The sequence below is a fragment of the Brachyhypopomus gauderio genome, chromosome 11 (genome assembly GCF_052324685.1).
Source record: "Brachyhypopomus gauderio isolate BG-103 chromosome 11, BGAUD_0.2, whole genome shotgun sequence".
NCBI lineage: Eukaryota > Metazoa > Chordata > Actinopteri > Gymnotiformes > Hypopomidae > Brachyhypopomus > Brachyhypopomus gauderio.
In genome coordinates this window covers 3,859,277-3,883,305 of record NC_135221.1, presented here as the reverse complement: position 1 = coordinate 3,883,305, position 24,029 = coordinate 3,859,277, and the positions used below count along the sequence as shown (strand labels likewise).

The 24,029-nt window shown below is 45.1% G+C and overlaps 2 protein-coding genes across 3 annotated transcripts; one reads left to right on the top strand and one right to left on the bottom strand.

The window, feature by feature from the left end:
• Window positions 1-3,430: 3,430 nt before the first annotated feature.
• On the bottom strand, window positions 3,431-6,374 carry LOC143526622 (uncharacterized). The gene is made up of 2 exons (XM_077021122.1): window positions 4,681-6,374; window positions 3,431-3,726 (listed from the first exon to the last, which is right to left on the bottom strand). Exon 1 carries the CDS (start codon window positions 6,364-6,366, stop codon window positions 4,837-4,839), a length of 1,530 nt encoding a protein of 509 aa, XP_076877237.1. The 5' UTR covers window positions 6,367-6,374; the 3' UTR covers window positions 3,431-3,726; window positions 4,681-4,836.
• Window positions 6,375-13,737: 7,363 nt separating this feature from the next.
• On the top strand, window positions 13,738-22,978 carry pitx2 (paired-like homeodomain 2). 2 transcript variants are annotated; one of them, XM_077021121.1, is made up of 4 exons: window positions 13,738-14,123; window positions 16,211-16,274; window positions 20,631-20,830; window positions 21,809-22,977. In XM_077021121.1, exons 2-4 carry the CDS (start codon window positions 16,229-16,231, stop codon window positions 22,370-22,372), a joined length of 810 nt encoding a protein of 269 aa, XP_076877236.1. In that variant the 5' UTR covers window positions 13,738-14,123; window positions 16,211-16,228; the 3' UTR covers window positions 22,373-22,977. The 2 variants fall into 2 exon arrangements, with proteins under 2 accessions (XP_076877236.1, XP_076877234.1); XM_077021119.1 differs by lacking the exons at window positions 13,738-14,123; window positions 16,211-16,274 and adding an exon at window positions 19,833-20,004 and having other exon boundaries at window positions 21,809-22,978.
• The last annotated feature ends 1,051 nt before the right edge of the window (window positions 22,979-24,029 follow it).

The window sequence follows — 24,029 nt, the reverse complement described above, 5'->3', positions numbered from 1 at the left end:
GAAGGTGTCAGACTAAATAAAGTGGCGTGAATTCTCTTCGCTCCGCGACAATGCCAGTGAGAAAGAGCTAGATGCAAGGTACTCATCCTATTCTTAAATCAAACCAACAAAAGGTTTCTGGAAAATACCTACTCAGTCATATCACATAACTGCAGCAAAAATTCACATTTATATTACAAAAGGTACAGCCAAAAAAAACAGTACGTGGAGAGAAACATAATTATAAATACACTACAAGTCATCTTCAGATCTTTAACTTAATATGGTACCAGATAAATATCTTTACCAGATAATGCCCGAAATAACCACTGTAATTGTTATTCTGTTACTGCCCTCCAGGGGGCGTCCTGCTGGTGGGGAGGGGACGAGGCGGGTCTTTGTTGCAGCCGAGTTTCTTTCCTGGTGCATTCTTTGGGCCTTTGAGATGATTGGCACGCCAGCCGCCCATGCCGGTCCTGATTACCCAGCATTCCTGGCGGCGGACCGGGGAGGCCCGGTGAGCAGCGAGGACGACAATGATTGATTGAGGAATGATTGATGACTGCAGCTGACCAATCATATCATCTTTCAATTGTTGTGTTACGGGCTCTTGTCACCTTGTAATGTGCTTTGAGCGGCGCATCCTACAGTGCAGAGGGGTTATGCTGACATTTGGTGGGGGGGTTTGGATATGAGGGGGGCGATGGGTCTAACAGGTGACAGTCTGCCGCCTCTTCTGACTCAGGCATAACTGGGGCGCCATGGCAGTTGGACTGGATCTGTGGGTCAGCGGGTAAACTGTCATGGCCAATGCCATGGCGGAGATGCAGCGAGAGAACGCAGGTGAGAAGAAGATTTGACTGAAGGTGACTGGCAGGTAGAGTTAGGGTTAGAGTTAGAGTTAGAGTTAGAGTTAGTTAGAGTTAGAGTTAGAGTTAGGGTTAGAGTTGGGGTTAGAGTTAGGGTTGGGGTTAGGGTTAGGGTTGGTTAGGGTTAGGGTGCAGTTAGTTTTCCCACACCTTTTTCCATGGACTGCTTACATATCATCAAGCTGTTATTCTCCTGTCTTTGTGTCATGTGTGTGTGTTGGGGGTTATGTCTGCATGAGTGTGTTTTAAGTATTTGTTTTGTTAAGTATAGCCAAAGGAAAATGCCCCTAACTCTAGTAGAGTACTCTTCTCTAGAAGAGTACTCTAATCATATTTGTGGCTGATGACTGCATCACTTTTTATTTTGCCTTGCTGTTGCCTCATGTCATAAAACTAGTGATCAAAAGGAATAAGAAATCTGCTTCGGAGGGTCTCTCACAGCCCTCGAGCTGCAGACCACAGTCCTGACTGCTGCTGGCCCTGACCCAGAGGACAGTGACCTCCGCGGGCCCTGGAAGTAATCCACGGCTGGCGGTGTGTCCGCACTCCGAGTTTCGGATCGATGGGCCTTTCCTCCGTGTGGGATTGTGCTGAGACAGGCGACGTGGCACATCCAACGTGACCCTGCCGCTGTCAGATCCTACCCTCTACCTTTACGGACCTGCCCGGGAGACGCGGGTCGTGCCGGGGCCGCTGCCATACCCTAAGCCCCGGCCGAGCCCTCCGTGTCCTGTGGGATGTCCAGCGCTCCCCTGATGAGATCAGGGACATAAGACCCCGCATGCTTTGAGCACATGCACAATCGCCCGCAACCTTCAATAGGTGCGAATGCAGAGGGCGTGTTTTAGAGAAAGGGGATATATCAGCCCCGTCTGAGAAATATCTGGCTACATTCTACTTGCTGACTATTTAAAAATGTCTTTTTGGGGGCGCTCCACGAAGACACAAGTCCACACCAGTGTACGCTCAGCGGAGACATACTCGTACAGGCACTTAAAACACAAGTGCAAGGTCGTTCGGGGTTGATGACGACTGGTTACAGGGTTCCTCTCCCCGATTCAGCCGAGACCCATCCATCTGCAACATAAGCACGGTGAGACGAGGCCAGAAACATCAGAGCGTAACCTCCTCCACACAGATACCCCTCAGCAGAGGAACCCTGATAACTCTCTCAAGATCCACAAGGTGCCTTCAAAGGGTAATCAACTCATGCCAAAAAAAATGTGAAGAAATGAGGACAATCCCCGACAGTAATCAAGGCTCCTCGTCACAGGTCTTACTCATCAACATGGACGCAGAAGGAAGTCCCATCAGGGGTGACTGGGGTCCGTGCCAAGACCTTTGACCCCAATCCAGACATGCAAAATGAGGTCATGAATACACTACTGAGCATGGAATCAGTCATACAGTATGTTGATACAGACAGATTCTGCTGTAGCAATCTCAAGCGCGGCTCTCTAGAGGACTGCTGAGAGGGTGATAAGTCTGAATGTCCTTCAGCAAATTGCGGGTGTGTGTGTGTGTGTGTGTGTGTGTGTGAGAGAGAGAAAGAGACACAGTCAGAGAGAGAGAGAGAGAGAGAGAGAGAGAGAGAGAGAGAAGAGCAGAGAACTGAGCTGAGCTTTTGTCCTTGTAATTTTAGCATGTTGGTATGACCTAAGGACTCAAACACGAAGAAGTCCAACTAACTGCAAGTCTCAGAATCCTTGACATCCGTCTGTCAACCATGCAAGACGTGGCCGGCATGGGTTCCATTAGCTCCGCCTCCTCCTGTGACGTCATTAGCTCCGCCTCCTCCTGTGACGTCTCTGGGTGAGGCCGTTCCACTGGAGCCCTGGAAGCAATGCTCAGGTTGGGCACGTCCCATGTGGGCGGGCCTGAGTGGGCAGGGCCTGGGTGGGCTGTAACCTGACCGTTGTAAGCAAATGAATGGAGTGGGGTTTGCGTTTCTGCTTTGGAAATCCCCCCCCACTGTGTGATGCAGGGCTGCATGAAACACATGACAGGGGTCACTGGCCATGCAGGAAAGCAAAGGCCCATCAAAAGGTCTACTGATAGCATTTTATTTTAAGCAAACTTTAAAAGCGTGTCACCTGCCAACGAGGTAGCTTACGATGACACTTAAACCACGCCCATGTGATTCTGAGCTATGTGTCACTTAACAAATCAAAGTCAGGCTGAGATTTACGGGATTGACTGGTGCACACTCCTAGGGCTCACTAGGACGCAGAGTTCATCACACTGACCTCCTGTGTGTTCTTCTTCATCATGTCAAAGCGTTTTGAATCTAAGAACACACCCGGCTTCCAACAGCGAGTGGGCACTGTGTTCTCCCTCTGTTTACTCTATGGACCACCAAAAAAGAAATTAAATAACAAACTATTTGTGACAGGTCTCATTTTAAATAGCAACTTAATGTTTATGAATAAACTTGTGTTTCAGAGCAGCATAAAAAAAATAAATGTTATGTACTATAATTCTGCCATATTTCATGACTCCACTGACACTTGACACTTATATTGTCACTATTGCCTTCATCATGTCACTATTGCCATGACATTCCCAGTCTAGCTGGCCCAGAGTAAGGGTCTGTGACAGGGTGATCCCCACGTGAGTACTCTGTAGACGGACACGGCACTGGAGGAACAGCTAGGGAGAACGTAGCTTAAGTCCACGTGGTTAACTTAGCCAGAAATGCAGTCCAGAGCTCAAAACACTTCATCAACGAACCCGCGCCTTTCACAAGCACCACCCAGATGATGTTTATGACGAGAGTAAAAACTGGTGGGTCTGGGGTATTTATATCGACTCGGGGGGCATTTGTTCCGCTCTGATGATCCCCTCATGGCCATGACAGGACCCTCAGTCATCGAGGACCCTGAGGGGAACACATACAGAGACAGTTCAGGAGATGCCTGCACTGACAGGAGACAAATCTCTCAAAGACATTCTCGTTCAGTTCTGCAGAACAGAGTCAAAATGTCCAAGTTTGAATGATGACGAGTAAATTGGAGAAGGGAATAGAACACACACAACATTGCGCACAAGCGTAGAACATGACAGGAGTGACAGCCGGTCTGGCCTCAGACACACAGACAGGTTACAGTCTGAGCGATACTGACCCTCATTGTTACAAACACAGCCAAGCACACACAAACACATACACATGTGAAAAAGGGCTTTGATCACCACTGCAGTCAAAGGGAATGTGTACAACTAAAGGAATTAGCTCAGCTCTCTTTTTCAGCAGAGGTCAGCAGGCTCAGTGATATAGAGCCACTCTGCATGAATGACCACTGACCTGGGGCCAGTCACATTGTTATGTAAAAAAAATGCAAATCTTTGGATGCACGTTGAAGAGTGAGACACAAATTGCAGGATTTAATTATAAATCCATTAATGCATAAAAAATGGAAGTGTCCACTGACGTGACCAACAAATTGCCCATAATTCTGCATAATATACAATACATCAAAGCATGAGCTTTTGGCTACAAATTGTGACGTGCGGAGGAACGGACACGACACGTAGCAGAAGGTGCAAACACGAACTTTACTTTGACAATGAACACGTAGCTTCACTGCGGTGGCGCAAGCACAACAAAGTGACACTCACACTGGCATGAAACTTAGACAAAGACGAGCACACGACACTGCGCGAACGCACATTAAATAAGTGAGTTACACAGACCCACGTGACCTCGAGACAAGGCACAGGTGTAACAAACGAACACGCTCACAAACAACCCACACCCACGGAAGTACAAACATGGACATAACAGCACGCAGACGACGTCATGACACGCCCACAGGGAAGGGTCCGGAGCTGTCACCGTGACAGAACCCTCCGCCAGGGGCTCGCTACTCCCGGAGCGTCCCGCGTAGCTGGGAAGCCCCGAACCAACACCGACGGGGCAGGTCCGGAGCCGCCGGGATCGTGAGCCTCCGAGAGCAGTCACCCCCGACGGCGGGAACCGCCGCGAACAGCTCTAGCACACCCTCCCTGGGAAGACAGGGGAGAAAACGTTAAACAATGGCACGCTGACAAACACACACACTGGAACATGAAACACAAATGGCACAAAAGGGAACAGTGGGTTAGGGAGACACAAGGGGACAGACAGAAACACCGGAACACACACATTCAGCCCCGAAGCCAGGCTTCCCGCCTGAGGCAACGCCAGTAGCGGCGCGAAGGCTCCGAGGGCTGGAGACGCTGCAGCAGGCGGTGCTCCTCCCGCCTGTTGCGCCCGCTCACCGCCAGGTGCCGCACGGCCGGCGGACGCGCTGGGTGGAGCGCGACTGGTCGACCGCTTGGGACCAGTCCCTCTGGCGGGCGCTCGAGGGGCGGCGTGACTGTCCGACCGCTTGGGTGCCGTGCTTCGGTCGGACGCGCGGGGTGCAGCGCGACTGGTCGACCGCCTGGGGGCGGGCGCTCGAGGGGCGGCGTGACTGTCCGACCGCTTGGGTGCCGTGCTTCGGTCGGACGCGCGGGGTGCAGCGCGACTGGTCGACCGCCTGGGGGCAGCACACCTGGCGGACGCGCGAGGTGCAGCGCGACTTTTAGCCCGCTTGGAGGCAGCGCGACCGGCGGGTCTCACAGCGACCTTCCTCCCGGGTCCGTGACTACCTCCTCCGGGAGAACCGTAGGGGCTTGCTGCGCGATAGGCCTGCCGGCGCTCCCTCTCCGGGAATCTCCCGTAGGAAGCCCCTCCCTTGCCAGGCCAGCCCCCTCTTGGACCGGTATCGGGGGTGGTGTCCATCTCCGGCTCCTCCTCCTCGGCCACGCTCCAGTCCATGGACCGAGCGGGGGTCTCGCATCGGGAGTGGTCCATGGGCTCCTCCTCGCAGGAATCCCCACTCACCGATGCGAACGAACTGTCCGGTCCGCTCCCTCCCCCTTTGTATACCGTCGGGAGCGAACATACAGACGGAGGGCTCTCCCCCTCGCTCTCCTCACCGTAGTCGGATGGGAGGGGACTGACGTCATCCCCCCCGTAACGAACGGTGCTCTCCGAGCATACGGACGGGGAATACTCCTCCTCGGAGTCCACGCCTGTCGCCTCGCACTCCGATGGCGGAGCACTGACGTCTTCCTCTCCGTAGCAGACCGTGCTCCGTGAGCACATTGACGGGGAATACTCCTCCTCCTCGGAGTCCGTCCCCTCCGTCTCGCCCTCCGACGGTGGGAGACTGCCTTCCTCACCCCCGTAATCCACCGTGCTCTTCGAGCACATTGAGGGGGGATAGGACTCTTCCTCCTCTTCCTCGGGAGGGGTGAGGGAAAAGGCGCCCATGCCCACCCAAAACGGCTCCTCGGTCTCCTCTTCCTCGGGGAAGACCGGGAGTAGCGCGCTATCCTCTCCTTGCTCTGCGCTCTCGGGCACTGGCATGGGAGAATACGCGTGCGGGGTTTCGGTCCTGCCGCCTCTTACCGCCCGGTGCGGGGGCTCTAGGGAAGCGGCGAGGTCCTGGTCCCTCCACATGCGGACCGCGGATTGGCGTAGGTGTTCTGCCATCTCCGCATCCTCCGCCTCCCGAGCCGCGCAGAGCATGTACGCGCACAACGGGTTCCTCATCATCTCCTGCTCGGAGACAGGGGCTTCGTGGTGACGGACCGGAGAAGAGCCGTGGTGGCGACGGCTCTTTCTCTTCCCTTTAGGCGCCCGGGTGGCGTATCCAGGCATACCTCTTTCTCTTTGGCTCGTCTTTCTGTGACGTGCGGAGGAACGGACACGACACGTAGCAGAAGGTGCAAACACGAACTTTACTTTGACAATGAACACGTAGCTTCACTGCGGTGGCGCAAGCACAACAAAGTGACACTCACACTGGCATGAAACTTAGACAAAGACGAGCACACGACACTGCGCGAACGCACATTAAATAAGTGAGTTACACAGACCCACGTGACCTCGAGACAAGGCACAGGTGTAACAAACGAACACGCTCACAAACAACCCACACCCACGGAAGTACAAACATGGACATAACAGCACGCAGACGACGTCATGACACGCCCACAGGGAAGGGTCCGGAGCTGTCACCGTGACACAAATTAAATAAGAATAACAAGAATGATAAAGAAAGGATGGGTGAAACACACAGAGGTGTTACTGTCTCCTCCATGCAAGCTGTTGATATATTGCTGTATTTCAGCAATCACTCTCCAGGCGTAATATTATCATTGTCTTAAATCCCAAAAAATGATTTCAACTCAAGACTCTAACTACCTGAAATATGCCCTGGAGGGTTTATCCAAAGGTTTGTTCATTTAAACAAGGTTTACTGCAACGTTTGGAGATCTGGAAAAAGAATGACCAAGTGGGGGGGAGAGTTAACAAGACCAAGTGAATAGGACAGACAGAGAGAGAGAGGAGGGAAAGAGGGAGAGAGAGAGAGAGAGAGAGAGAGAGAGAGAGAGAAATGGTGGGCAGCAATGCAGACCAGAGAATCTGTCATTTTTTGCATGGTTTTTGTTTGATCTGTGAAAGTGTGAAATAATCAAAGTTTTTTATCTTGACTTTCTTTTGTGTGTGTGTGTGTGTGTGTGTGTGTGTGTGTGTGTGTGTGTGTGTGTGTGTGTGTGCGTGTGTGCGTGTGTGCGTACTTGCGTACTTGCGTGCGTGCGTGCGTGTGTGCGTGCGTGTGTGTGTGTGTGTGTGTGCGTGCGTGCGTGCGTGTGTGTGTGTGTGTGTGTGTGTGTGTGTGTGTGTGTGTGTGTGTGTGTGCGTGCGTGTGTGTGTGCATGCATGCATGTGTGTGTGTGTGTGTGTGTGTGCTGTTGGAAGGATGCATGAAGGAGGTGGAATTATTCCATTATAGAAGTGAGTGCGACATAATTACCCAGGATGGTGGATGCGAGCTCTCTCAAGGATTAGCCCACACCAGCCTTTGATATAGCTGCTCAACCGATTGAAGCATGCACACACACACACACACACACACACACACACACACACACACACACACACACACACACATAGACACACACACACACACACACACACACACACACACACACACACACACACACATAGACACACACACACACACACACACACATAGACACACACACAGACAAAGAATCTAATGTTAATATTGTGAATTTGATTGAGATTTTGTTAAAAAAAGGCTTTCCCATCTTTTAAACCAACAGGCAAATCAAATTAACTAAATTAAAATACTAAAAAATATGTAATAATTTTATATTAATAGGGTAGGCTCCAATAGTCATTTGAAAATCACACTGCACTGAAAAGTCTAAAAGAACAAACGGCATAGTTTTGAATTATTCTGAGTAGAAGATAAAATAGAAAAACAAAGAGGGAGATGGTGAAAAAGATTAAAAGAGACAGAAAAGAGTGAGTGAGAAATAGGAAGAGAAAGAGATAGAATGCAAATGAGTGAGAGTGAGACAGTGTTGAGCAGAAGCAGATTAAATGTTAAATGCAGTGTTCATAAATGCTGTAATTCTCTATTAAAATGTCCATTCAATTCTGAGATTTTCGACGTCACCACTACAAACATTTTCACCACTACGGCTTTCTCCTTCTCTCCTCCCTCTTTCTCTCTCACTTTCTCTTCCTCGTTCTATTTTCATTTTTGTCTCTCTCTCTTTTTCTTTCTCTCCCTTTCTCTCCCTCACTGCCTCAGATTAAAATAGCTCTACTAGCAAGAATTGTAATTCTTCATATATAAATATATGATAATGCATACATTCTTACACACAAAATTCAATATTATATATACATGTAATTGGTTTATTTGCAGTTTGTTTGCTGTATTTAAAAGTGAAAAAAACTCTTTTTTCTTTCTCTCTCACAATCTCTCAATCTCTCTCACGATCTCTCACTCTCTTTCTCTCTTTCCATCTTTTTTTCTGTACTAATCCTCTTTCACCATGCGGCAGGGCAGGGCGTGTCTTGCTGTCTCCAGTAATAGGCAGCAATGAGAAGCCTGAGTAAACACAATCAATGAGAAACAGTAACACACACACACACACACACACACACACACTCAGGGAGAGAGATAGAAACTCCATTTCCCCACCCCCACACTGTCTGTTGGAGTGTCCACTCCAACTCCCACACCAGGCCCTGGGTCACACTAACCAGCCATCAGAAATGTGATCAGAAATCAGCATCATGAATTTACAGGCTGATGTGAAACCAAACCTGGACCGTTTCAACTCACTGTAGCTCTTTATCGGTCTCTAATCTTCTTCAACCCTTTCTCTCCGTATCTCTCTCTCTCTCTCTCTCTCTCTCACACACACACACACACACACAGATTATAATCTCTTCATCCATTATTGATGAAGTTAATCTACTAGTGTCATGCTGAACATGGTGCATGGGAGATTTGTGTCTAATCCAGCACAAAACAGGCCCAGGCACACAATGAAAGAGAAAAAGCACAAATGTCAACAGTTTCACAGAGGGACTGGATTAAACACCACCACACAGTTACACACTCGTCTGTCTCTGTGACTCTCAGCTTCTGTCGTACCCCCTCCGCCTGTATCACCGTCTCACCCCCAGTCTGCCTGTGGTGTGAGGGACTCTTATCTTCTCCGGTCACGGCTAATTGAGCTCACCACTCTGGCTGTAGTGGTGGTTTGTGGAAGACCTGAACCGAGCCCGCTTTTCTGAGAGTTTTCCTTCTCACCTGAGTGAATGTAGCTGCCCCTACTGCGTGATTCATTAGTTCTGTTTTTCCACTCAGAAAATACCCCCCCAAGCTGCCTGCTGGCACATTCAGGGTCCACGCCCCCCCCCCCCCCCCCCCCCCCATTGATCTCATCTCTACTCCAACTGTTCATTGGTCCCTCTGCATCTACAATTAGTGGCAGGATCTCACATGTATATTTACCACTGATGGTTATCCCCCACACCTGAGTACGCCCTATTAGCGGCTAGGCTACACACTAGCTACAGGTACAGGGCAGTGCTGGAGACTTCCTGATATGTAGGTCCCAAGGTGACAGCACATTTACATGCGTGATGCTAATTTGGAGTCAGGTGACTGAACTAGGAGGGGTCCATTAGCATGTGAAGCCTGGTAGCAAAGGAGACAGAAATCCTGCAGTGTGTCAAAACGACTGGAGCTTAATTCATCCCAGCAGTCCTTTAACCATGGCATTACAGGGCAGGTATTACATCGGCGGTGCCCAAGGAATCGCATTATGGTCCATAGATCTTTGGTGCAGAAGTCAATGAGGTATTAAAAATATATAGGCCAAAACCAAAAAGCTGGGTTTATATGCTGCAGTGTGTGTGTGTGTGTGTGTGTGTGTGTGTGTGTGTGTGTGTGTGTGTGTGTGTGTGTGCGTGTGTGTGTGTATGCGTGTGTGTGTGTGTGCGTGTGTGTGTGTGTGTGTGTGTGTGTGTGTGTGTGTGTGTGTGTGCGTGTGTGTGTGTGTGTGCGTGTGTGTGTATATGTGTGTGTGTGTGTGTGTGTGTGTGTGTGTGTGTGTGTGTGTGTGTGTGTGTGTGTGCGTGTGCGCGTGCATGGGTGCATGCTTGCGTGTGTGTGTGTGAGTGTGTGCGTGCATGAGGGCATGCTTGTATGTGTGTGTGTGCGTGTACGTGTGTGTGTGTGTGTGTGTGTGTGTGTGTGTGTGTGTGTGTGTGTGTGTGTGTGTGTGTGTCTTGAGTCAGCCATGCTAGTCATTCATCAGTCTACCAGCACAGTAACTGTAACCACGGCGTGTCCGTCTGCTACATCAGTGCTCACGTGCCACAATCATTTTACACTCCAAACTAAAGATTCACATTCTGGCTGGCAGCTCCCCTCCAAAACCTTTGAACAATTTCAAGTGCTGTCAGCAAATTAACCATATTAATCTCACTAATCAAGGACTCTTGTGGTTAGTAGGCCAACTTACAATGTTAACTTGCAAATATAAATACATAACGGCTGTTTAATGGAGCTTTTGTGGACAGACTTATGTATTTTGCTTTTCTCTGTTTTCTCACACTTCTGCAACAGTTTCTGTCTCTTCTTCTCTCTTCTAAAGATGTTACACCCCAATAAAGCTTCTAGCCCATTACTCCAACATATTAGCATTACATAAACGGATTTGTTTAAAGATTTGCGGCTTGGGGAAGAGCAATAGCTAAAATGATGGTTAGAGCTTTACTTTTAGCAGGGATGGGTGTGACTCAACCATTACAGGAACCTCATAGACAAACAAGGGCTATTTTTAACAATATTAACATTAACATATTGTGATGTCTCTTATTTGGAAACTGTACAGTACAGTCATGTGCAATGGTAGCAAGAAATATCTTAGAATAAATAAAATAATGTGTTATTATAATTATTGTTATTGTTGTTGATGATGATGATGTTTTTACAAAGATTCCTGATATGAATGTTATTTTTATTTGGTTCCTCTTTTGATCCCATGACTGATACTAAAGACTGAATGAAGAATGAATTTCACAAAAGCTTATAGGCTTACTATTTATGCTGCGCATGGGATAATCTCAACTCTGATGGAATTTGATATCTCACACGTCGTGTCAGTTTCTAACACAACATAATACGGCAACGTGGAAAATATTCGAAAGGTCATGATCTCATGATCACCTGTATAATGTGGTGAAAAATGTACAGATATTCAAAATATTCAAATGATATTCTTCGGCTCCGGCACTGTTCAAAACGGGTCATTTCAGTCAAATAAATGCATCGTGTTTGCTCAAATAAACATCAATTAAATAATGTCTCCAGGCACCTATAATTAGAGTCCTTAACACGTGGGAATGTTTTGCTGTTGGGCCCCAATAAAACAAATCTGATTTCACGCTTGAAAGACACCTGGCACGTTTCGAGGTTAGAATAAAAAAAAAATACAGCAACCGAACTCCAGGCGGTGATGCAGTCAGCAGTCAAAAAAGGCTTAAACTGGTCCTACAATGTGTAGTATCAAATGATACTACACAAATGCGAAAAAGAAAAAAAAAAAACTCGGACGATTAACGTTCACACGTCCAGAATACGGGTGTAAAATTACGAGTTGTTTTGCATTAGAGTCCGGCGACATGCAACATTTAAACGAGCGTTGAATTTCAAGCAGGCATATGTATGCTGATGCAGTCCGCAGCTGCCGGAGAGTGAGGTGGTTGATGTGCTAGTTAAGACTTTGAAGGAAGGCTTGCTCGGGTCACCTCTGCCTTCACATCACATCCCTGCCAGATATTCTTTCAAGTGTCCTTCTGCGTCGCCAGAGATGACAACACAGAATCGATAACCAGCCCGAAATGAAAAGAAGGAGGTTTTGCCCCCGAGGCGTAAAGATCTCCGCGCGCTTGCCTCCTCTGAACTCCGGGCATTCCTTAGCTGTCTTATTTCATCGTGAGAAAGAGAAGGCCTTGGTTTTTACTTGCTAGATGAAGGCAAGCGAGTCCCCCCTGTTTCCCACAAACCGTTATTCAGATCAGACAGACGGAGGGATGTGTGTGATGGCGACACGCAGGACAGGAGGCTGTGCTGCTCCACGTTGGTCAAAGGGGTAAATAGAGACGTGTGCGCACGTGCGGTGCAGAATATCGCCTTGGTATCATCAGTTTATAATACAGCAGGGCAGGTACATCAAAAGAGAACTAGTGATCTGGCGTTAGATAAGGGAGAGACCCTCAAGTTACATCTTAGATTTATTTTGTTTATAACAAGTAGGCTTAAAGTGTTTGGTTCTGTTTGCTTTGACGTTTGGCCTTGCTTATATGTTTAAACTTCTGGTGTAGTAAAACAGAGCCAAACAAACTCGGAGAAACTGTCTCAAACTGAAAGCGGCTGTAGTCCAGGTCGTCAGTCGCAGCTTTCGTCTTCACCACCGGGGCCTTCGCTCCCACTGCGCGCTTCTCCGACCCAATAAGCCCGTCAACTCCCTCGTGCCCGCCCTCATTAATTACTTGTTTAATGGGTGTATGACCAAAAATGTAAAAAACGGATTAGGCGCACGAAACCTACGTCCGGTCTGCTCGGCTTGCCTGGAGATCAGCCTGGTGCATTTGCATCCTCGCCAGCTGTTCACTTGGTCCACACGCCCCACAGAAAGACAGACGCGCAAATATGAGTCATTCCTATTTTAATAGACACCGCGCGTCAAATGTAAAAGTCATCAGATGTGCCACTACAGAATTAATTCTGTCATCACTCAAGAATCTCGTTTGTTTTCTTTGTAACACAATTAATTAAAGAAAATATATGCGTAAACTTGACTGTACTGCTTGTGGTTTTATTAATTGAGTGAAGTAATCTGTTTTACAAATAAAATGGGGTAAAATGTCCCACGGGAATTTACAGTGATGTCGTGAATGTCAGCAAGCAGTACTACGGTATACCCGCATTTTGAAGTAGATTCGTTGACTAGCCACTGTGGATAATAGAGTGGTAAATATATAGTTTTCAATAGTGCATTCATAAATACACCTTTTTGTTACATTATATATTATTTGACAGAGGAAGCATGTGATAAATTTTTGTATCATGTAATTGTATATGTTTGTTGTCACAATATATTTACACCAAATCAAATACGATTAGAAATAAATAACTATTTTCAATAAATCGCAGTCTTGGAAGATGTCTCCTTATACAAAATGTAAACATAATATTATACTTACACTCTTTCTAAATGATCAATTCTAAACATCATACAATTAAATTCCACTGTGGTAGTTTAATGCCCAAATACATCTACGTTTAACATACCAATTAATTTTATTTATCTCCAGCTAAAGCTGTTAAAGTAAACTTAAAAGTCGAGACACAGAATATTTCTCCAAGCTCGATGCGTATGCTATATATACACACACACACCCACACAGACACACACACACGCACGCGCGTACACACAGAGAAACACACACGCCCACGAGTCCTGAGTCAAAGCTCGTGAGGGGAAGAAAATGCACCACTCCGCGCGCGTGTGTGAACAAAAAAGTTGCAGTCACACACACAGAGCTGTGTAAGAGCTAACGAAGTGACGACGCGAGCCTTGCTGCCTGTGATCTTACTCAAATCTGTGGTTGCGCCTAATCTTTAGCACATGACTGCGTTTCTGCTCCAAATCCCAGAAATACCCATTTACGTTGAGGACAGCGTAGAAGTTGCACGCTTTCGGACCTGTTGGCAACACTCGTGCGACCCGGACGACATTGGGAGACACAGACAGGCGTGTTTCTCGTTGTGGAATTTATCTTTTTAAAGAGTCGAGACTGACACGGAAAGGGTAAAAGAAAACGCCGCGTTTCAACAAACACTGGTAAGTGCAGAGGTCGAACTATTCTGGATGTGAGTTAATGCAAGTGCAGGAATTCGTTCCACCTCGGTTCCCCGTTTGGGTGTAATGGGCCAGACGCGATTGAAGCCCCGACTTGGAGGCGAATGATAAGTGATGTTTCTGGCAGCTCTCACCTTGACTTCGCCGATGATAATGATGCATCGTTAACACTGAACGGCCAGCGGGCCGAAGACGAGCGCGTGGTTGCGTCGCGCAATTAGTATGAGCGCACGTGGGGCTGGAGAAATGTGCTTTTATTGTCTCGGAAACTGCACTGAAAATTAAACATGTTAAATTTGCTATGTGTGAATTTTCAATTACTTGTATCTGCAGGATTAATGTAAATTGAACACGTTCCAAATTAAATATCGACGGACTAACATTTTAAATAGTATAAAAAAATTAATTGTCCATCAAGGAATCTTCAACAATTGTGTTATTAAAGACAAATGACTCAGTTGAATACTGAGTTCTTCACGGGTCAGTTGACTTTGAATGATTTGACGCAAGATAATATATTAATTTCCACTGGAAGAAAAAAACACTTCCTGCACGAATCTAAACTTCATGCAACGATAATTGTATTATTTGACATAATTTATAAACTGTTTATTTTTCTAATTGTTTATAATTCTAATACCTTACAGAGTAGCCTAACTAATATAAAAACTAAACATGTAATTAAGACCCATATTCAAATAATTAATTTAATATGTCAAACAGCTAATGTCAAAAACAACAAATCTCATAGTATTATTATTATTGTTGTTGTAGTTATTCCGACGATTATGTTAATAATAATAATAATAATAATTATTATTATTATTATTATTATTATTATTATTATTATTATTATTATTATTATTATTATTATTCCTTGTATTTTAGTTTCACAAGGTTAAGAATGAATCAATTAGCCTACATCATTTCAGCAGTTAATTTCTGGCTACACTAGCCAAGGTTTTGTTATCATACACCTTCAAATTCATTGACATTTTAATCTAAATGTTGCTTTCTATATTTCTATATATTTCTATATTTAGCAAATAGAGCCTAAACCATGGTTATATTATATTTAGTCGCTTGAGCACTGTATAGACTTATGACGTTTAACCACCTTCATTACGATACATTCAATTAAAAATAATTACTAATTATACAATACATAATTATAACGTTTTTCATAGGGATCCAAGCTTTTTAAGATTTCTCTTACAGACAATACACAGTCGCTTGTATAAGCTTTTTTTAAAGCTTTATGCTTTAATTCCTCAAGCTGGGGCGAATTGCTTTGGGTGAATTTTTAAATTTGTATCTTATTTTGGAAGCGCTTATTTATAAGTAATCCATGCACGTACGCGCGCAAGTGCAACCCCCTTACCCTGCTTCCGCGCGCAGATGCGCGGTGAACGACGTGAGGAGCGGGCGCGCGCAAAGCGATGTGTTTGGACCGAGAATGGAGGCGACTGAGAGAAAGCGGTTAACAGCAGGATCGCATGCAAATTTCCACTGCAAATTATCATAAGCAAACAGCGGAAGCCTGGGCTAATAAAGGCCCATCTGTGTTACTTCATATCGGGTTAGTATAGAGCTGTGATAATGAATTTTGTAATATCCCACCGACAGACATCTCAATCAGACCCTAATCCCGTGATTTTACTTCGGAATCACTCAACTTCCAGCGCTCAAACTGCAGCTCGCTCACACACACACACTCACACACACGCACACACACACACACGCACGCACACCTCTGCCGTACCCATCATGCCGCGTTTGTCGATGTGGGCCTTAATTAGGGTGGTCTTGAGTGAGCGCGGTGGGATTTCTAAACAAATGAAGAGAAAGGTGCATTTTCCATTACAGCCAATGCAATATCATTATAGATATGAAACGGGACATTACTGAGTGATCCAACCACTCTGTAACCTCGTGATCACCTGTATAATGTGGTGTAGCCTTCAACGAGACGCGCAGCAGGCCCTAATGTAATCTGTTGCTCGTTGTGAGCCAACGTGGAGTACAAATGTCTGACTATTTTGTTTGAAAACATTTCTGTTTATTTGCAGAGTTGAACAGTAACGCAAATGGATTCCCACTGCCGTAAACTTGCGTCGACGTGTGCGCAATTGGGTGAGTAGACCCGGATATATGTGTCTGCGTTAATGTCGCCTCAGTGTTCCTGGTTTGTGGGGATGTTTTTAAGCTCTTTTGCACTGGAGTTGTAATTGAGTGTTGCACAGGTAAGTGGGGTGGCAGTAAACGGAATGTTGGCACTTGCCTGCAGAAAGTAAAGGGGAGAGTGTTGGCGTTTTATTGTCCGAGGTGGACACCTGGTGGTAGGAGATGGAAGTGCAACTGAGGAGTCGGTCTTCGTCTCTCGTGATTTTCCAAACGTGGGTTCTTAATGTTCTCGTTTGTCCGCGCACTTGTACACGTGGTGGCGGGTCAGATCAACTCAACTGCCATTTATACACGCAGCGAACTTCACGCATGTGATTAATTAATTGCATGCGCATTTGCAGCATCTTAACCCAGAACACGACTCATTACGCATTAGGTCCAAAAACACGTATAACATTAGAAAACACGCACACTTTAGCAAAAAAAAAAAAAGTCATTTTGTTTACATACAGCATGAAAAGAAACATTTAATAGGCGGCCTGCATCACAATGTCATCTTGGTTAAGGGAATTAAAGGCCATGTACACAGGAGGTGTTTGGCAAACTTTGCTTATCTCTTAACAATGAGATATGCCAGTTAGGGTATAATAAACCATTGATTACAGAATAGAAAAATGTCACCCGTGTATCATTACGCCAGCAGAGAGGGGAAGCCATGCATGAGAATGCAAACATCGAAGTGACAGAGAGGAGAAGACACTCGAGCAACTTGATTATCGACTCGACTCCCTTGTCTTAGGCCGACCGGTAATATATGCAGCACTTGTTTGATAGACTCGAGGGAAAACTAAATGTATAATGAAAGCCTCCTCGTGAGGAAGAATATAGTAATGGAGGAATCTGATGTCCTCTTAATCCCACGGAAAAGGCTTTGGCGCCCCACTCATATTGACTGAATTGGTAATTAACGGCTCTGTGGCTCACCGTAGTCGGTAATCCACAGCGGGCAGTAGAAGCATTCTGAATACAGAGCAATAATCCAGTCCAAATCTACCATTACTTTAACAAGAATCAAGTTTCCTCGGTCCTATAGTGCTTAACAGTCCGGGTGATGTTTCAATCAGACCTCATCATCATCACCATCGTTGTTGTTGTTGTTGTTGTCGTCGTCGTCATCATCATTAATATTATTGTTGTCGTTGTGTTCTGTTCACATGCGACAATATATGGATAATCAGCCCACTGAATAACTCTTAATTACGTGTGCATGGAAAACGTGTTTTTTTCTGAAACAGAATTCCTTAGTAATTATAAACGAAGTATAATTTTCTTTGACGCAAGGACATAAGGAAACCAGTCGCTTGTTTTTAAATGACTCGACGTTAATTAATTTTCTCATGATAGTCGGTTCAAATGAAAATTAGACCACTTTACTCCAACAATTCTGCAAACACAGGCGTGTACATGCAGTGCGGCGGGTAAGCGGGAGAAATCCGTTTATGGTGCTAAACGAGACTGCGAGATTCAGAGGTAAAACAGACTAATGTGTACCAGATCGGACAGGTCTAAGATCTCTGGTAAGATCTTAGCGTGAATTACACAGCAGGCAAATAGATTAAACTATTTGGAGGGACATTTCGGAAAACCGAAGACTGCCTGCTCTGACTTCTTCTTCCCCTTCTTGCTCGCTTTCTCAGAGGTTCGCTGCTTCCGGCAGAAATAGCCAGATGAAGTGCATATGAAGGACTTTCTCGGGATTAGCATCGTCCCGTAATAGTACTGCTCATATCCACATGAACGGGCGAGAGGGACGCCGGGTGGCAGGGGGGCTTGGGCAGCTTACGATGGCACACTTCGCGCCAGAGACTGAACAAGAATGAGCCTTTTCCTCGGGCCTTTTGTACAGGTCCACCAAAAACTGCAGGCTAACTATAAAATGTCTTTTTTACATTGTTAGTGCATCTTTGTTTTCACATTCTCGTTTATTCCTGTGCACAGTTACGCAACGTTAATGACAATCTCCGTTATTAATTTCGGTCAATGTGCGCCTTATTGTTTAATTAAATGTGCTTTATTCTTGATCTCATAAAAAATATCACTATTTACAACTCATTGGGATATATCAACAGCAAAAATCATGTTGCTAATATTCGACAGAGTCTTTTGCAGTGTAATTTTGGGTCATCTCGAGAAACATTTATATAGCCTTTATTCATAAATGGTACATATGAGTGTACTTTGATGAGAAGAAACCAGGAGTGAATGTAGGAGTCCATTTAAAATTCTTAAGCTAATGAGGTTCTTATCAGATTAAAACGCACTCCAGCCAGAAGTGGCCTCCGCCTCCGAGGGCGCAGACGGCGCGTTTGGAGATAGTTTCCCAAAGCGCGGATATGTGTCATTTAAGAAAAAAAGATAACCAACTGAATCACCAATAAATTGGCCTTCAAACAAGCAATGATGCGCAATAAAAGCATCTTATTTTAAAATGATTTTATTCAAAACGTATGTATGCGTATGTCACAGTCGGCTTTTATGCATGTCCATATACTGTATCAAACATTTTTGTTTGCGCCTGTTACCTTGAATTGTTGATACTGTTTGTTTTAAGCGCCATGACTGCGAAATTTCACACTGATAACAGAGATTTGTGACTGTCTTTAACACGTCTCATTGGGTTGAACTGATGCGCTAAACGGATGCTAGTGAGCGTGAACAGGCTTGTGATGTTCGGCGTAGGTTTAATTGGGTGTAAGGATAACCCAGACTAAATGTCCATTGTCTAAAATGCAGTCTTTTTCTGTGACAGAAAAAAAGTTTATGTTAAAAAATAACATAGCTTTATTAAAATAAATAAGTTCTAATAATGTCATCTTTATGAGGGCTTCATTTATAGATCTTCTTTTCATACATATATTCTGTTAGTTTCCTTAAAACTGGCATTACGCACAAACACTTATGAATTCATTTGTATTCCCTTCTAAATGGATTCACGTGAGAGAATAAATAAGGTCTGAATACAGGAGGAATAAACTGTCCGCCTACTCTGGCGTGTCTGGAGCTCGTGTGGACGCCGGTTGGCCACAGGAACCGTCATGTGCAGTTTGACGGCCTGTCAAAAGGAGGGAGGGTGGTGTTTGACGTCAGACTGCAGGGAGAGGCTCAGTTGGACGGGCCAAAGAACAGGAGACAGCTGAAAGAGGGAGCGCTGTGTGAGAATGTGTGTATGCGAGTGGATATCATATCACCTACCTGTCCCTGTCACTCCGGTTCCATCGCTGCTCTCCGTATGAAACCGAGATAACTATTTGCTCCAGTCTGAGCTAAAAAGCCTCACCTTTCCTTCGACGTGCCGCGCTGGCTTAATTTTAAGACGGTTAAAGCCATCCGAGAGGAGTTGATCTGAGCGACTTAATTGTGAGAGGAGCCACGGAGCTTGTAAATCCAGATTCGGCTGATCCGCCAGGCGATATAGTGGTCGCTCGGCTTCCTGTGTATTTCTTTTTTTTTTTCTTCCTGCTTTTCGTTTGGGAGTTTAAGCCGTTTGTGAATTCGCCTGTTTTATCCATGAACTCTATGAAGGATCCGCTGAGTTTAGACCATCATCACATCACTGGAAGTAAACTTGCTTCCGCGATCCACTCTCCGCTTCCAATGCAGCCTTTGCAGCGGTGTGTGGAGTCCAAACACAGGCTGGAGGTGCATACGGTGTCCGACACCTCCAGCCCCGAGTCCGTAGGTAAGACCCAGCGTCCTCCTGCTCTCGTGGCTCTCCTTCTCGTTTCAGTCTTCGTTAAGTTTCCTGCATCCAAATATGGACGCATTCTCCACTTCTTCCCTGGGCTCTGTAGGCGAGACGAAGTTACTGTCTGTGTCTTGCACACAACCGTGACCAGCGCGCAGCGCGTAAACTCAATGTTGTGGGTTTTATTTACATAGATTTGGAATATGCGCGTGCGGAACTCGCGCGCTGCTGCGTTTTTCTATATTCTGAAGAAAAAAAAGACTCGTTCAGTCAGTGTAGGAACCAGAATTGGGGTTCTGAATGTAAAATACTGGGATTACAGTTTTATCGGCATAATCTGGGCTACGTGTGTGAATTTACAGGCTGATGATGAACACTGACTGGATCGCACAGAGACTTTTCCAAAGTCAAACTAAATCCAGTATTGGTTTTAAATTCATATTGGAAAACTCGGCAGGAAAATATTGTTTATATATTTTTAATTAATGTATTCCTTTGTTTGTTGTATATAAATATATGTTTAGTACTCGGATTCAATTCTATCAAAATAACATATTGTAATGTCTGCTGAAAACCACATATAAAAGGCTACATAAATGTCGTAATTATTTGTTACACAGAGAAAGAAAAGGGTCAAAGTAAAAACGACGATTCGTCCGATGACCCGTCCAAAAAAAAGAGACAGCGACGACAAAGGACACATTTCACCAGCCAGCAGCTCCAGGAACTGGAGGCCACGTTCCAGCGGAACCGCTACCCGGACATGTCCACCAGGGAGGAGATCGCAGTCTGGACCAACCTCACCGAGGCCCGAGTGCGGGTGAGTGGACAAATAACGCCAGTGTAGTTTGGTAATACCTTTTTGTAGGAATGCTGTAGATTGTGGCATAAACGATCATTCTCTTTAATTTAATATTTTACTATTATTGTAACCAAAAATTACACAAGAGGTTTGTTAAATTCCGGATGACCGAACACGGTGCTTTTGTGCTAGTTTTGATAGATCGTTAGGTTAAATGTGTGATTAGAATAATTACACTAATATTTACTAACCAAAGGGTTTGTCCGAAATTAGATTTATAAGACATAGTATTATCTTTTCGTGGAAATATAGTACGCACCATGACCAAAAGCCAAAATCCGACCAAACGTATTATTATTTGGTGAGAAGCTAATTATGGGTGACAGAAATTCTTTGCAATCAACGCAGGGGACACTCCAACGACGACATGCTTTAATGGAGTAGCAGGCTTGCTGTGAAAGAGGTGTAAAGCTTGTATTTTGCGATTGTCATTCTCGTGTTGTATACTTAAGGTCAGAGTGCGTCTCCGCCTATGTAGTGAATACACATTTGAAGAGTCATTACAGCAGATTACAGGCAGCCAAAACGGGCTGAGTACTGGGAATCTAGTGGAATCAAACACGCTTCTGAGACACCGACGCTATTTATAATAATTATTATTAGCCCTGTTATTATTTCATTTATTTGTTTTGTTTTTTGGCTAATTGTTGTTTGTTTTTTTGTCTAAAGTCACAAAGTGACAGAGTCACGTACATTTTGGGCCACAAGCCAGTCCAGCGCTAATGCAGTCGCCGTGATTTAACGCTTGTTATGGATTTAGTTTTTGAAAAAGAAAAGGTGCATTTTGCACTTCTACACATAAACGCGGAGTTATCGGTTGGTGCAATAATCATCAGCCGATTCAATTTAAATAGTCTTAATTTAAATATGACGTTTTATACGACGCCACGTCGTTTTAAAGCTACAATATTTAATTATGTTTTACGTTTGTTAAAGGTTTGGTTCAAGAACCGACGGGCAAAATGGAGGAAACGGGAGAGAAACCAGCAGGCTGAGCTGTGCAAAAACGGCTTCGGTCCTCAGTTTAACGGACTGATGCAGCCCTACGACGACATGTACCCCGGCTACACCTACAACAACTGGGCCGCCAAGGGCCTCACGTCGGCCTCGCTGTCCACTAAGAGTTTCCCCTTCTTCAACTCCATGAACGTCAACCCGCTGTCTTCTCAGGCCATGTTCTCCCCGCCTAACTCCATCTCCTCCATGAGCATGTCCTCCGGCATGGTCCCGTCCGCCGTCACGGGTGTCCCCGGCTCCGGCCTCAACAGCCTCAATAACTTGAACAACCTTAGTAATCCGTCCCTGAATTCTGGGGTGCCCACGCCGGCGTGCCCGTACGCGCCCCCGACGCCCCCCTACGTGTACCGGGACACTTGCAACTCCAGCCTCGCCAGCCTGAGACTGAAGGCCAAACAGCACTCGAGTTTCGGATACGCAAGTGTGCAGAATCCGGCCTCCAACCTCAGCGCTTGCCAGTACGCCGTGGATAGACCAGTGTAATCCACGGAGAATTATCAATCCCGAACCCCAGGAACAAGACTTCTGTTTTTTTTTCTTTCCTTCAAAAAAAAGGGCACTAGAAAAATAGACCAGAGACGCATCATGGCCCGAGATGGAGTTGAACGAAATCGGAAGCGAAGCTTTCTCTAAGCGAGAGTGTTGATCTGCACTGTGGCATTTAGGATAGGAAAATACTTCATAAGCTTGATTATTCTGCCAGTTCAACTTCTGGACATTGATTGACTGAACGGTTGTATATATGTCTAAATTTCATCTCCAGTTTGTAGGTGCGAATGCTATAGCTCTTAACTCTTTTCAAGAAATCACTTTAACACAGCATGTGGAATACCTAACAAAATCATGTCTTGCTTGCAAAAAGGGGAAATGTACATACTAAACGCACCAGTTGTGTGTTCCTAACATATAAATTTATTATTAAATGTCTGTGTGAATATAGAATTAGAATAGCAACACTGGTTAATTCTACGCAAATGTTTCTGCGAAATGAAATTGGTTTTGCTCTGTGTATACTATTTGGTACGGACCCTTTGTTTCGTTTTTTCAGCATCCAAAAAATAAACTATTGTGTTTTATTTAATGGAAGTAAATATATTGTTCTAAACCATTCCTAAACGCTTGGTTTACAGTTATTGCGAGAGTTTCACGGGTTCACGGTCTCAGGCTAGCGTGCAGGGTCAAACAACATTTTCTAATACACATGGGTGAGGCGCAAAAGCCGGTGAAGAGGGCGAGATGTCCAGAGGAGATTAGTAGCCCCGTGGAATATACATGTCCGACTGAAAGCGTCTGGGCTGATCACCCAGGCTTGAAATAACATAGAAATAAGCTTGAGAGAGACTGGATCTCATATCAGTGAGGCGACAGCTTTCTGAAGGAAGATTATACCCATGGCATGTCATGGACCAGTGATGTGACACTACAAAACTATGACAACAATTTAGATCACGCGAGAAAGTTGGCGATAGTTAAAAACAAAGTTGTGGATGAACAGAATAAATAAAATAATAAAGGTTACATAGGAATTCAATAATATTGTACAAACGGTGCAGAGCACTTCGGAAGTATTTGCGCATAAAATCAGAACCGTTAAGTTAAAGACCGTATGGTACATGATGTTATGGATAAACCGCAGCCTCTATATAAAATATATTAGCCTATCCGAAATTATTATTATTATTAGTAGTAGTAGTAGTAATATTGTTGTTGTTGTTATTATTATTGCTATTATTATTATTATTATTACTACAGCTAATTCCCGGTTTAGTCTCTCTGTGGGTTTTTCTGGCATTCGCTGACTCATTATTTTTTTGAAAGCGTATATCCTCTATGGCAGCTTTTGTCTAGACAGACATGTTTGTGGACTTTAGTGGACTATCATTATCGCCACTGGAGCGAATGAAAACACCTTAAAGGCAAACAGAAGATATCATTTATACGTTTGCGCAAACAAAATCATATGTCACGGGAGTGAATCTGCCTGTGTTTATGTTTTAGAAATTACAGTAGCAAAAAAACAAGTCATGGGAGGATAAAATAATCTTTGCCTTTGTCGGCACTGACAAGGGGAAAATTGGTTATGAGCTACATGCGCATAGTTGTAATTATCCTTCCACAATGTCTGCAAATATAAAAATGA

Bases quoted from the DNA above. Each gene is read 5' to 3' on its own strand.
- LOC143526622 (XM_077021122.1), bottom strand. From the start codon at position 6,366: ATGGCAGAACACCTACGCCAATCCGCGGTCCGCATGTGGAGGGACCAG.
- pitx2 (XM_077021119.1), top strand. From the start codon at position 19,833: ATGAACTCTATGAAGGATCCGCTGAGTTTAGACCATCATCACATCACT. The intron at 20,005-20,630 runs GTAAGACCCAGC...TTTGTTACACAG, and splicing joins CTCCAGCCCCGAGTCCGTAG to AGAAAGAAAAGGGTCAAAGT. The intron at 20,831-21,808 runs GTGAGTGGACAA...CGTTTGTTAAAG, and splicing joins TCACCGAGGCCCGAGTGCGG to GTTTGGTTCAAGAACCGACG.